Genomic DNA, 15,028 nt, shown 5'->3' with positions numbered 1-15,028 from the left:
AGTGCAGAGATGTTGGGGCCATAAATAAAATTCAATATTAAAAATTAAATAAGAAATATACAAAATAAAGATCCAGAGGAGTTAGCCGTGTTAGTCTGTAGTAGCAAAATCAAAAAGAGTCCAGTAGCACCTTTAAGACTAACCAATAAAATAAAATTGGTTAGTCTTAAAGGTGCTACTGGACTCTTTTTGATTTTACAAAATAAAGAGTTGCTTGAGTTCTATAATTTATTTTGAACTTGAGTGCTCTTGATTCACAAGGAAGGTGAAGGAAAAGTGCAGAGTGGAGAGGAGGGAGAGGATGTGTGTGGCATATATTGTAAAATATTTTTCATATACCTATGTTGTGCTGTGGAGGAACTAATGAGTAATGATGTCAAACTGTACTTTACATAGGGTGACTCAATACATTAAAACAGCCCTGCCTCGGTCTTTATACCCTTTATCATACTGCTTTTATTTAGAAGAGGGTTTAAAGTTTTAAAAAAGCAACTTGTCTGAAAATTACACCCTCTGTCTTGGAATCCTGTCTTCCTATTGGAGATGCTGTCAATGACAAAACACAATGACAAAACACCATCATAAAAGTTAAGTGAGTTGTTTGATTTGTTTAATTTGTTCCGGAGTTGAGTGCACCCGCTTCACAAGAGATCCAGAGCTTTATCACCATGGAACACGTTCAACTAAATGTCAAAGGATGGTTGGAATGTGAATGGCTATGATTGGACTGTCCTGATCATTTGACATGATATAAAACCCCTCATGGAGCTGCAGTCAGTTTTATCACTGTCTAGGATGTCCATAGAACAATGAGAGGATGGGGGATAATAAATCTTCATCTAGCTCTTTTATTTTTTACATATTTATAAAGAACACACACAGTTGCTGTTCTTAGCAAATATTCTTGCACTGAAGATTTTTACTCTGCCAGGCTTATTTGTCAACTGATGATTTTGGATTTTTAATCATCATGTCATAAATGTTTAAGGCAACTAAGAACATTGCAAATACATATAACCTGCCTTCTGACAGGGTCAAATTAACCCAAATTACTGTGTAGGCCGTGAATTTGGAGAACTCTTCACCATATTCAGAAATTTAAGTTTGTGTATTTTATTCAAAAAAGCAAAATGCAATAACTAGGAGGCTGAACCATGAAGCAATAAGTCCCTGGTTCAAATTTAGCTTCTGCCATGGATTACTAATTTAGAAATGCCATTCTGTCACTACCACCCTGCTGCATCAGAAATTTGGAAATAATAACATTGACTTACCTTACAGGTTTGTTGACAAGATAACAATCTGAAAATCCATGTGAACTGGTTTGAAAAGCCTACAGCACAACATCAGGGTCCCCAACCTTTGTTTGTGGGCCCCTTTGGAATTCTAACATGGTGGGAGAAACCACAAAATGGCCAGCACAGAAGGTAGAGCGAACCACAAATGGTCAGACAGTGACCTTATATACAAATCTAATAGTAACTTTTCAGCCTTTCAGACAGAATTTCTACTTAACAGGAGTTGTGCTGTGGTGGCAGCTACTGCCAAAACTTAAAAAAAAAAATCTGCACATCCAATCAGATCTTCTCCAATGGCCAGTTAGAAGCCCTAGTGGACGGGCCCAATTAGCCTGTCCACTTTCTAAAAACACTTGGCAGGCAAAGGTATTTGTGGGCACCACAGCACCCATGGGGATGATGGGGACCTGTGTGCTAAATGTTAAGTATTGTAACTCCCTCCTCAGGATTTGTGTGTTTCCCTCTATTGTTGGCTTCCCTCACAAAGTGAAGACTTTTTTGTTCTGCTTGGCATAACCCCAGTGACTGTTACTGGCCTCCTCCCTGGTTTTTGGAGCTATGTCTGTTTATATCTTTTAATTGAATTATTGTAAATGTTTTCAATGTGGAAAAGTTTTAAAGTTTGATGTCTTGGAGACCCTATTTGGGTGGAAAGGCAGCACAGAAATATTTAAAATAAATAAATAAAAATATTATGATTAACCATTTTGCTGTGCTCTGTGCTATGCAAGTTCATGTCAGGCTCAAAATTGTATTACTTATTTATCTTAGAGGCTTTTATCCTGCCTCTTGGGTTTCCAAGATATCTAGAAATAAAACCAGCTATTATTCACACACCATAACCATAAAACGATGAGAGACTTACCGGCATTCCAGAAACACAGGATTATTTCTCTGCTCGCTAAACTTTCGCATCACCTCTGGAGGAGGAACTAATTTTTTCTTTCCTAATTGAAGCATTTAAAGAAGAATTAGTATTCATTTCCAATTATTTCATGATATCCACTGAAGAAAGGGTAATGTCAAAAACTGGAGAAAATTCCTTGCAATATTGATGTTCATTGAGGTTTGCAGGGGGGCCCTACTTTAATTCCAGGGGACTGGGGTGGTGCCAGGAGGGAGGAGGAGAAACAATTCTTTTTCTGTGTGTGTACACTCAAAGTGGGGCTTTAAATGACATGACTTCTGGTGCAAACCAGATGCAACCGTGTCTCAGAGGGACTGATTCTTTAGGATTCAGCCCAATTATTAGCCCCTCTGAGACCCCACGATTTCCAGTTTGAACAGGACATTATGTCATTTCAATCTATGCTGAAAGCGCACATGCCATTTTGTCACTTGTTTCACCTCACCCCTGCACCTGTCCCCCCACTGGCCAGATGAGGGAAGAGGTAGCAGCTGGGGGCAGGGAATTCCCACCCCCAGCGAGGGGCTTGGAGCCCTGTTTATTTCAAAATAAGAATTGTCAAATTCTGAATCCCATGTTATATTATCCCACATGATCTTCCTGCATGTGCCAAGTAATGATCACAGCAGGTGAAAGGCCACTTCTATGAGATCTATGATCCCAGCATCTTTTAGAGACAAACAAATGGGAGACCCACCAGCACTTGCAGAGGGCATCTAGTTTCCCCTGCCTCACTATTTTCTCCTTCTCATCCCTGAAAGCCTCTAGAGCTTTTTTCCCTTTCCCTATGACCTTGTCTCCTTCCCTCTTACCAGCCAACTTGCCCTTATCTGCCCACCTGCCTTCAGCTTTCCTTTCTTCTCTCCCTGTGGTAGTCTCTCTTGGGGAAAAAACTATCCAGTTGTGTGGTGCTTGCCACTAGGCCAAGCCCTGTTGCATAGTGGGGAACCTGCAAGGACTTGTGTGGGATATCTAATTTTCCCTTGTTTCCCCCTCCCCACACACTATTCCTCTCTCCCATCTCCTGGCAGCCCCATAGTCTCAACATTCCTTGCTTTGTTCTCTCTTTCCCACCAACCCACCAACCCCATCGATCCACCAACCCACCTTCATCTCACCCCATCTTCAGTTATATTTATTTTTCATTTACTTCATACATACCCATTTTTTTCTCCCTGATGGAGACCCAAAGTAGTTTACATCATTCTCCTTCCCTCCATATTATCCTCACAACAGCCCTGTCAGTAGAGTTGCCAGGTCCCTATACCCTTCTGGCGGCAGGGGGGGTAGGGGCTGGCACTCACCAGGCCGATGATCTCATGTGTGTACAAAGCATGCACATGCTCCCAGTGTTGACATAATGACATCACTTCCAGGAGTGACATCATTGGATCTGCTGGAAACGTACATGCTGTGCTTGTACCCAGCTGGTGGCAGGTGATTGCTGGGTGACGGGCAGACAAGAGGGCAAACAGCCAGGAGTTTGCCTTCCACTGGCAGACACCTGGGATCCCTACATGTGAGGTAGGCTAGGCTGATAGTGTGATTGGCTCAAAGTCATCCAGTTAGCTTCCACAGCAGAGCAGGGATTCAAATCTGAGCGTCCCAGATTCTAGTATAAAACCATTACACTGCACTAGCTTTTCTGGGATGGCTGCTATTGAACATTAGCAAGCTGCCTGGTGGGTAAGTCATGCAAGTCACATGATAGCAAGTTGCCTGGTGGTTGCAGCTGGGCCTGTGCCCAATGAGTAATGAATCCTCCCTCAAATGTCAAAGCAGCCTGGGAAAGCCCCTTGCCCCCTCCCTCTGCCTTTCATTGACAAAACCGAGCCTGGATGCTGGCAAAAAAAACTGTTGGGGTTGCCCAAAAATGGCCACTATGGACATCAGCTTCTTAAAGTTGCAGGCACTTCTTTTATCATTTGTGGGTGGTTACTCTCAATGCACTTTTTAGATTTCAGACAATGGAAACCTAGGGCTTTTCTCATTTTCATAGAAAGACCTCTAAAATGCTTGAATAGAAGATTTTGCAAACATCTTCTGCAGTTTTCAAGGACTGGATAAAACATTTTGCCTTTGCTTTAAATACCCTAAGGCATTGGTAGTGATTTAAAGTGTTTCTGTTACTGATATTCAGTTTATTATCCCATTTTTATGCTATTTGTTTCCATTGTACTTCCTTGGTGTGTAAATTAAAACATAGTGACTTTAAAAGTATGGCACATGGTTCACCATAGGTTTGAATCCATTAGTTTCAGTGGCATTCTAGGGTCAATGCTATAAACAGGAGTTACTGCTGTAAGGCACTTCCTGAAAGACAGCTTAATATCAGCCATATTTAACTTAAGGCAGACAATATAGTACAGATGGCAGGATGTGCTGGTACTTTAGGCCTTTGTCTGAGAAAGTTTCCAGCCGAAGCCCTGCATGGGCATGAAACGAGACTTTTTCTGTAGACTTTTCCTGTTAAGTATTTCATGGGGCATAATTTGAAGAGTGTTCATATTGCATGACTGTATTTCCCCCCCCCCCCAAGACAGTTGTTCTGACATGAAGCTGACAGTCTCTCTCTGCTAAAGACAAAGGTCTTTGCTGCAAAGAGAAATACAGTAGCTTGATGCCTTCCTTTTAAGCTTTGAATCCTGGTTTATAATAAACATACATACATAAACTATGGTTGGAAGTGACTTAGGAAACAATTATTTCAGACAAGTGTGATTAGCTTCCGATAAGTCAGCTGTAACTTGATGGCAATCTCCACCGTCACTGCCGCCAGCATAATGATTAAGTGGATCAGTAGTCTGCTTGTTCAAATCCCATTACTGCCATGAGCTGAACAAGTGGCCTTAGGTAAGCCACTCCTCTCAGCCTCAGCTCTCCAGCTGTATTGTTCATTGCTCCGAGACCTCAACTAGATGAGATGAATTACATGAGGCTATGCAAGTGTCTAGAATCATGTCTATTCCTACCTGCCCATTTCCATTTTACCCAGGGTGAACATGTGACCTGTAGCCCTAGTCTGTGCACTTGTTGGGTATCTGGTGTAGTTGTAGTTCCAAGTGTCCATGATCATAATCAGCGAGTTGCCATTGCAGAGCATTGGTTTTGGGCAGCTTCCACTTCCCTCTCCCCTCTTTTTGCCCTTAGATCTGGCTTACACTCAAACTGTTTTGCTTTTAATCTGGCATGTTTTAAATTCTCTCTTTTTCTAGTTGACACTGCTGCCTCCCCACTTCTCCTTCCTGCACTCTCCTTCCCCAGTAATTTCTTCTTCCTCTTCTCTATGTAGTGTCTTTGGTCGAGATAAGGAAGTGGGAAGAAAGATTGTGGCAACATGATTAGCATCTGAGCAAAAGTTCAGAAACATGCCTAATACATGAACCTGAAAAGGACAGGGTGGGGGGGGATACTCATTCTCCAGTTCGGTTTGGCAATACAGAGCAAATTGGGTAAAATTTGGTGATTGTTTCCATTGGGAAATGTAATTTGGGGCTTTCCTGGGGTCTGGGGGGGCATTTTAGGACCAAATTTTACCAAATTTGCTGGGGACCTACTCCTAACTGTCCTCTAAAGACCCCTTAAGTTTCAGAGAGATTGGACCCCAGGGAAGGCATGATCTATGTGTCAGTTGCTGTCAGTTTTTCTCCATGATAGGAAAAGTGTGGTGGCTGGGGGAAACTTCTTTGAGGGGCCACTAAATGGCTCCCCAAGGTTGTGGGGAGCAGGTTGGGGAGGGGCTACATAGGATAGTCGCAGCGGTGATTCAAATTCACAACAATACTAAACTATAATTATAGCAGACTACGGAAGGAAGGAAGAATTGAGTGTAGGAGAGAGGAAGTGGGGAGAATACCTAGAAATGCCGAGATTCATGACACACAATCATGGTTTGACATCTGGATTGAACTCATGAAAGAAACTGTAATAATAACAACAACATTCGATTTATACACCTTCAGGACACCTTAACCCCTCCCCAACCTGCACAACTTAACGTCCACTCAGAGCCGTGTGCAATGTGTGTTATTATCCTCTTGACAATCACCCTGTGTGGTGGGTGGGGCTGAGAGACTCCAAGAAGCTGTGACTGATCTAAGGCCACCCAGCTGACTTCAAGCAGAGGAACAGGGAATCAAACCCAGTTCTCCTGATTAGAGTCCTGCTGCTCTTAACCACTACAGTGAAGTGGCTCATGATAATGAGATTTTAATGAAGAAAAAAAGATTTATTTTTTAAATATCTTGATTTTAAAGAATTAATACAGTGACCACCTGTTTCACAGCCATGTTTTGATATCTAGCCTTCCATTGTTAAACTCTTTTCTGGGAGGGATGACATGCTGAGGACTTGGCTGTACTTCTGTTTCAAGGGCATACTAGATGTCTGCATCAACCTACCTTGACCAAGAAACAGAAGGTGGAAGGTGTGTTGATATGACATATTTTTTCCTCTCTAGAATGGACTCTGCTAGGGCCTAGATGACAAAACATACTTACCGTGATCACGAAGATTCCATTCAAAATAACCCAGTGATTGAAACAGATCTGCAGTGGGTGCTAAAGAACTTTCGGGCTCTGATTCCAGATCCAGGATAGCTATTTCAGACACAGAAATAAGTGGAAATTATAGTCAAACTATCAATTATTTCACTTTTGTGGAAGATATCATTTCAGAAAGTACATGAAAATAGTATAATGAAAGATGGTGATTAAAACTAAGATTGAGCTGGAGTTTTTTTTCTATTTTCCCAGGCTTCGTAGAAGAAAAGTTGTCCTTTCGATACAGTATGATTTTCATTTTAAAATGTACATAACCTCTCTATCTTTGGCCAGTAAATATGCATGTACTTTAATAAAGCTATTCAACAGAATGTGTATGAGGGATGAGAGAGTGGGTATGGAGTAAGATTTCTGTCTCTGTAGTTTGGGTGCAGGAGATGGAAAGAGAGGTTCTTGCTGCTGTATTGGCTAGGTATGAGTCTTGTGCACTAGGCAATGAACACACAAGATATAGGCCACAGCTTTATTGATTACAGCCATTTGAGTATTGGTATGGCATAGGGTTTGGATCAATGGCATGCCTTCCCCAGTCTGCCTGCTGGGCACCATGGGATGGTGGGAGGGGTAGCACCAGTTCATGCATGACCCCAACAGTACCCTGCCATCCAGGGTGAAGCCTGCAATGGCCAGACTTGGCATGTACCCTTTGGCTTCCCCCAGATTCCTTAATGGGACCCCGCAAAAAGGGGGTGAGCTGCCTAGCTGGGACAACTCACTCAAGTGGATTCAGCCCAATACCCTCAAACCACCAAGTTGTAACAGGCATCCCCAGCCACGACTGGCATCCAGGGAGAGAGGGAGGGAGGCCATTGCCAACTCCACCATTAGGAAATGGTGACAAGGACTATGAGTGCAGCTGGCGTGGAACCAAGCTCCTCCTCTACTCCTCTCCACCCTGCCTCCACTAGCATCCTACTTTCTTTGGGAACAAGCAGCCAGTCCTTTGCCCCACCCTGTAGCCCTGCAGGTAAGACCACAAGTCTCCTTGTCTGCTACCTTCAGCCTTCTGTGATACTTAGTAAAGGTAAAAGTAGTCCCCTGTGCAAGCACCAAGTCAATATTGACCCATGGGGGGACGTTGCATCATGACGTTTTCTTGGCAGACTTTTTACAGGGTGGTTTGCCATTGCCTTTGCCTTTGCCATTGGTACGTCTCAGGATATACTGTGTTGCTGTCAGCGCTGCTGTCTACTGTTTCCTATACAGTAGATGTATGGTGTCTGTGGTGAGATGCTTTGAAAAATGTACTAGGGCCAACCAGAAAACATTGGGCAGGCAGCCTTGTATACAAGGCAGTGTTTTGTGAACTTTGTCATCTGAAATTTGATTGTATTTATATGAAGTTAAATATGGGTGCCAGAAAAGAGCAAGAAACCAGTAGCACCTATAAGACTAACAAAATTTATTGTACGGTATGAACTTTCATGAGCGACAGCTCACTTCTTCAGATACAGCTAGAATGTGAGTCCCTCTGTCCTTATATCTTGGAGAGTGGAGTGATTGAAAATCCGAATGACAATAGCAGGTAAATAAATAGCAGGTACCAGAGTTAGAGTTAAAGGCTTAAAGAATTTTTATTTTAATGTACAATTCACCAAATTGAGACTCTAGTGGGTAGGAACTGAAAATTTTGTCTGAGATATTTATCTTCTTAACACATTGAATCCTCAGATTTAAAGAAAACCAAAGAGACAGAATTTTCAGTTGCAACTTTTGGTAATTTATGTTGCCTTATATATGTAAAAGTATACTATGTGCTTTAATAGTTGCTTAAATCTAATCTTAGGATACCAAATGTTCCATTCTTTATATGCTTTTCTAAAAATATGCCTTTTGCAGAGCTATAACAATAGGCATTTCTAATACTTAATGCAAAAACAATGTGTTTCTTCTTAACCCGTCCTTGGCAGAGTGACCTTTTTCATCATGCCAGATGGTTTTGTGCCTTTTTAAAAGTCTCTACAAAGAAAATACGCATGTGGAACTCCAGGAAATGATGCTTGCTAACAATGTACAATCCTAATGTTAGAAAAAGTGACTCGATGCCCATCATTTATCAATTTGATTTAGTAGTTGTTTCTGTTGAAAACATTCACAATTCTTTACAAAGACAAATATAATCTCTTTGTTCTTCTGCCTATAAAAAGAATAACCTATGCACACATCAATTGATACATTTTCCATAAAGGTGAATTTATTTACGTTTATAGTAGTAGGCATAGTAGTATAGACCCAAAAGAATTCTGTGATCATGACATGAATTAATTCCAAGTTGCTCCATTAAAGGTAATTTACCTTTGATGGCCAGTCTGAAGTACGGCATGCCAGTAAGTTACATAACAGGACATTTTCGTACTTAAAAAAATGGATCTGCGTGTTCAGTCCTAGCATATATACACTTAGACAACCCAATCCTATGCATATTTATTCAGATGTTAATCTTACTGGGTTCATAAACTGTAGAACTTTCTTATGCAAATTAATAAACGGACCAACTACTAAATTATATAACCCTAGGAGATATATCTCTACAGCCAAGGAAAAGAACCTTCTCTAGGGAGATGACACGCTACCCAGAAATTCTAAACCATTTCCAATATTTCTCAGATTTATTAATTTTTCCTTTACTCCATGCATTCCATGACATTTTTTGTTATCTTACAGAAATAACAATTTGCATTAAATATTTCGGTATTATACTATTTTTATATTTAATATCAATGTAATTCTGTGCCTTTCACACTCAAACTTTGGATATGATTTTAATATTTAATACTTTATGTTCATTGTTTGTTATAAATTATCTCTGTCCTTGTAAGTTAATAAAGCTTCCTTAGGAGCTTTCAGTGGTATAGTGAATTTTCTCCATAGCATTGGGCTGGATCCAGGTGAAATGTCTGCTGATGGAAGGGTGTCGTTTTTGCTGATTCCCTTCCCCCAGCAACACTCCAGATCCCCCCATGCTGTTCCTGGAGGTTCTCTGAAACACAGGGACAGCATTTTAAGTTACATTTGGGGCTACAAATGGGAATAGGAAGGCGGGAAGTCCTGCTCCACTGATGAAAAGCTCTTCCATCAATGGAGATTTTGGACTTGATCCAACCCATAGTCTTCAGAGTATATCTAGCTTATTTTTATATTTTTTAAATTAACTACTTTATTTGTATGCATTGCAGTGGGTTAATCAGGGCCTTTTTTGTGGTGGTGGAATTGGTGGGAATTGATGCAGCCTTAAATATGAGTACCAGCATCTTTTTTAAAAACAAAAAAAGCACTGCTTAAGGTTAATCAGACTATGTAGAATAATACATACATGTGAGCCAAATATTAGCTGCAGGAAAATAATTTAAGGAACAAAGAAAAAATAAAGTTTTAAATAGTTTGTTTTTTGGTGTGTGCAAAACTCAGACAGACCTGTTGCTATAGTAATTCAAATGGAATACACAATGGTTTGAAATGCCACCAATCGCTGAAGATCGAGGAACAAGGAAATTGGAATGCGCATGAACAATGGTAGAAACAGAAAATCAGAGGTGACGTTATCAAAGAGTATTTACAAGATCGTGTATTATGTATAGAGCTGCAGCTTTGCAAAACTGTCAAGTGCACATCCCTAGGGGATGTTTCCATTTATTAATAACATACATACATTACTGAGATATTTGCTGTTGCTATGTGAATACTTAGGAATTACTCCCTTACACATGCATACATGGTGGAATAGGATTTGGAAGATGCAGGTTCTGTCAATGGGGTCCAGCTGACCCTTGCTGACTCAGTTAAGAGTCAAGGGATTATCCTGGACCCAGCATTATTGCTGGAGAAACAAGTTAATGTAACTGCAAAAGATGTTTTCTTCCAACTCAGCCTAGCCCAGAACATAGCCCCCTACATTGAATCAGCTGATCTGGCCACCTGGATCCATGCGACTAGGGATGCCAGACCCCTGGTGGGGGTGGGGGATCCCCCAACCCCCACCCCCACCCCCACCCCCACTCCCCACCCCCTGCCCCCACTTACCTAACCAGCAGGGGGGTGCGCACCTTCCGTGCACGCTCCCCTGCAGTGCTGCACACTCCCGTGCGCAGCAGCCACCAGGATTGGGCCTGTTTTGCTGTGGATCAGGCCCCTTTTGAGGCACTGTGGAGCACAGGAGCGCTCCTGCGGTCCACAGGGGCTCAAAAGGGGCCTGATCTGTGGCAAACCGGGCCCATTTCGGCATGGATTGGGCCCCTTTTGAGCCCCTGTGGAGCCTGGGCATACTCCCAGGGGCTACGCGATGACTTCACTCCTGAAGTGATGTCATCGAGCTTGTGGGAGATGCGCGTGCGCGCAAAGCATGCACGCACCTCCCTCTCCCCCAAGGTAAGTGCCAGGCCCCTATCCTCCCCCCTGGGAGGTTGAGGTGGCTTGGCAACCCTACATGCCACAGTAACATCAAGGCTAGACTACTGTAATGCACTCTGCATGAGTCTGCCCTTGAAGTTAACACAGCATCTCCAGTTGTTACAAAATTCTATAGCTCAGTTATTAGCAAGACTAAGGGCCAAGCTACAAGTGACGAATGATATTTGAACGGCAAGTGGATTGAGTGGAGAGCAAGTGGAGGGCAAGTGAACAGGGAAGAATACACTTGTCGTTCAAGTGTCATTCGTCACTTGTAGTTTGGCCGTAAAAGTTTCTCTACAGGAGATGCCTCGGCGTGTATTCGTCAAGTGTAGGGAGACGCAATGTTAGCTGGGAAGCGTAGTTTTAAAAGACAGAGCTGGGGGGGATCAATTCTCAATTTCATCCTCGCCTCCCAGAAGACTGTCAATTTCACCTCTCCAGTCTAAAACGGTGTGGAATCACAACCAGAGGGCAGCAAGGAATGGAAATGGGCTGGGACTGCCTTTCAGAGTTGAGCTTGGACCTGGAGAGGTCATAATGGGCTGAAGTTTCTCTTCTGGCATTTCACTACCCCTTCACACAGCTCCAGTGTATAGCAAAGCCTTTGCCCTGCCACTGGCTCTATCTTTTTAAACTATCCTTCCCAGCTAACATTGTGTCTCCCAGCACATGTTCTTCACATGTCAGAAGTCTTGTGTAGAGAGCCTCTTAGGCAAAGGATGCAGTCACTCCTTTGGCTACCTCTCAGTTACTGGGATCAGTGCAAGGACCCCACCTGACCTTACCAACTGGAAGGTGAGGTTTGGCAGCAGCAATGCAAGCTCCTCCTTTCTCCTTCATAATGTCAGCAGACAGCCAGGACAACCCTCTTGCATTGCCAGCCAAGCAGGGCTCTGTTGGGGTGACACCAGCCTGCCTTCACTTGGTAAGGAGTAAGGGTGGCCTGGCACCACCTCTCCAAGTCACAGCACAATGTGGGTGGGCTCTCAGGGAATAATTCAACAGTGCACATGAAATGTGTTCACATTCTAATTTTTTCCCCTGCCATATCCCTAAACTGCTTTATATGCACTTTCAATTTTTTTTAAATTGTTAAACAGCTCAGTAAACAATAATGTGCATACATGATCCTTTTCATGCATGAATACCACCATTTCATCAGGTTCAGGCCATCTAACACTCACATTTTCCTTCCAGCATTGCAGGGTAAAAGGAAAATGCACAAATAAAATAGCCCATCAGTTATCTAGAGCCATTATATTTATGCTACACACAGTGTTCCTCTTTTTCAAAATGTGCAAGCACACGCACATGAACATACACACACAAAATTACTATTTTCCACTTAGGTTGTCTGAGTTCATCTGTAATAACTGTGATTTTGCAATAAACACTCAGTGGCTATGACAGATCACTTTCGCCAACCACATTTTTATTGCCAGTTACAGAAATAAAAACAAGGATACTCTTGTGCCTTTGTGACTTCTCTGTTCTCATGTCAAGATTCACTGTCTGAGGTGTCTACCCCCATTACCACTTATCAGCATTTTTTCCTGCCTTCTATAGTCACTTACTTTACAAAAGCTGATTCTGTGCTGGCTTCTAAAGCAGATAATTTACAAGGCAGACCTAAGAACGCTTTCCTGGAAGAAAGTTCTATTGAATAGACTTGAGTAGGGTGCAGAGTAGACCTGGTCAGAATCCCAAAAAGTAAAATAGCGATTAATGACTTGCCAAAGAACCAGAAAACAAGGTAAAATTGGGTAGAAAGTTGGAAACGGGTTTTTTTTAATGTAAAAACATAGAAAGCAAGAAGTTGTAAACTGAATACAATAAAAGGATTTATGTGTTGTTATATATTCTGATATAAGGGTTTTTTTTAAAAAAAATTCCCCCAGATAAAGCCTCTGCTGCTTAGCATAATATAGTCTTCAAATCCAATTATCTGCATCTTGATTCATCTTCTTAACTATAGGGCTAGAATTACGTAGGGGTTTTTTTAACAAAAATGTCTACTCTTGATAATATGATAAGATTGCAGGACATTTGTAATGAAAATAACCAAGGTATTCATTTACCAGTACAGGGATTCAGTCAACGACAAAGGTGGTTTAATAGCCATCCCATGAAATCTTTGGTTGAACACTAAAAGCTGTTTAATCATGCCTGTGGTTAAGTATACATAACCATATTAACAGGATTAAGGACCTGTTAAGTGCCCCACACACCATTCTACCCCAAAAGTGCAAAGTAAACATAACACAGAATCACAAGGCTAGTAAATCGATTCAGCTCTAGAACTTGCAAAGATTTGCAGTTTGTGTTGACTGCATTCAGATTCTAAAGAGGAATGTATTCGTATTATCTTTCATCATACAATAGTGGTAAATGTGCCTTTATTTACCATAAACCAAGATACACTAGTACTCCATGAAAGTAAGATCTAAGTGGCTATTTGAAGCAACACTTGTCATTAATTGGTTAACTGTCTGCTTTCTAAGACATTCTGAGCATTGTTTTTGGCATTACTCACCGTCTTCATCTCTGTTCTGTTCTCGATCCATTCTCATGGTGCAGGATGAATGTCTCAGTCCCAACTGCAACAGTTTGCTCAGATGTATTGTTTATACAGAATTGTGTGTTTGGAGTATTTAAAATCCCAGGCTGGCCCCTCCAGCCACTCCCATCTCTCAAAACAATTTGAAGACTAATGATGATTCATCAGTCACTAGAGAAGAGATCCAAGCCTACATGATGCATTTTTTAAAACCCTCTGGCCAAATTAAAGCCAAATCAAGAGCTGTGTCTTTTAAACTACAAAGGCATTCTTTCATCATCCACTGGATGTGTGATTATGGTTATGGGTAAAAAAGTTCATTTTTATGCTTTACTCCTATTCATTCTTCCCCAAACAGATAGCTTGTGTCATGTTACAGAGAAGCATTGCTCCCATAAGAAGACCTGAGGCTATCCAACAACCTGTGTGGCATAGAGATGGACCAACTAAGGCATGCAGTTCAAGGACATATGACGAGATCATGTGCATAGACCTAGCAGTACCGCATACATCTCATTCTTCCTTCTGACACATGAGATCAATTGGCCATATCTGTCCTAAGCCTGCCAGTGCGGGAAGGGCGGAATACAAATCTAAACCAATTAAATAAATAAATAGGAGCCCCGTGGCACAGAGTGGTAAGCTGCAGTACTGCAGCCCAAGCTCTGCTCATGACCTGAGTTCGATCCTGGCGGATGCTGGGTTCACATAGCCGGCTCAAGGTTGACTCAGCCTTCCATCCTTCCAAGGTCGGTAAAATGAGTACCCAGTTTCTTGGGAGTAAAGTGTAGATGACTGGGGAAGGCAATGGCAAACCAAAGCGTAAAAAGTCTGCCAAGAAAACATGATGCGATGTCCCCCATGGGTCAGTAATGACTAAAGATGGGCACGAACAGCAATATGAACACACACAAAAGCCACAAACAGCCCAATCAGCTGTTTGCGAACAAGCTGTTTGTGAGGCCCCATTCTAAACGAACAGGTGATTGTTGCAAGACTCGTTCGTTGCTGTTCGTTGCTGTTCGGCAAGCCAGACAATCTGGCACCTGCAATCAATTCCCTTGGCAACCGGAGGCAGGGACTGCCTGAACTCTGTCTGAACTCATGCTGTTGCCCTGGAAACCCCAATCTAAGCCCAATTTAGCTTGATAGGCAGGTCTTCCTTTCAAGTGTGGAGCTCCAAATTTGTTACAAGGAAGCAAAGAGCAGGGGGGAGGGGGGCTCCCAGCTCTGTTTTTGCAGACAGTGAGGGAGAGACAGTTGCTGTTGGCATTTTGAGAGAGAGACAGGGAGAGTGCATTGGAGCTTGCATTTT

At 42.2% G+C, this 15,028-nt stretch overlaps 1 protein-coding gene across 1 annotated transcript in view; it reads right to left on the bottom strand.

Moving 5' to 3' along the window:
• The window catches only part of SSUH2 (ssu-2 homolog), a 46,152-nt gene extending 32,426 nt beyond the window's left edge, over nt 1-13,726 (bottom strand). Inside the window, exons 1-3 of the mRNA XM_054976226.1 lie at nt 13,690-13,726; nt 6,705-6,803; nt 2,164-2,245 (exon numbers count right to left, since the gene is read on the bottom strand). Coding sequence (XP_054832201.1) covers nt 2,164-2,245; nt 6,705-6,803; nt 13,690-13,726 — 218 coding nt within the window. The remainder of the gene's footprint in view (nt 1-2,163; nt 2,246-6,704; nt 6,804-13,689) is intronic.
• Between the last annotated feature and the right edge of the window lie 1,302 nt (nt 13,727-15,028).

The sequence above is a fragment of the Eublepharis macularius genome, chromosome 4 (genome assembly GCF_028583425.1).
Source record: "Eublepharis macularius isolate TG4126 chromosome 4, MPM_Emac_v1.0, whole genome shotgun sequence".
NCBI lineage: Eukaryota > Metazoa > Chordata > Lepidosauria > Squamata > Eublepharidae > Eublepharis > Eublepharis macularius.
The sequence above is the reverse complement of the archived record's forward strand: the minus strand, read 5'-3'. Positions and strand labels throughout refer to the sequence as shown.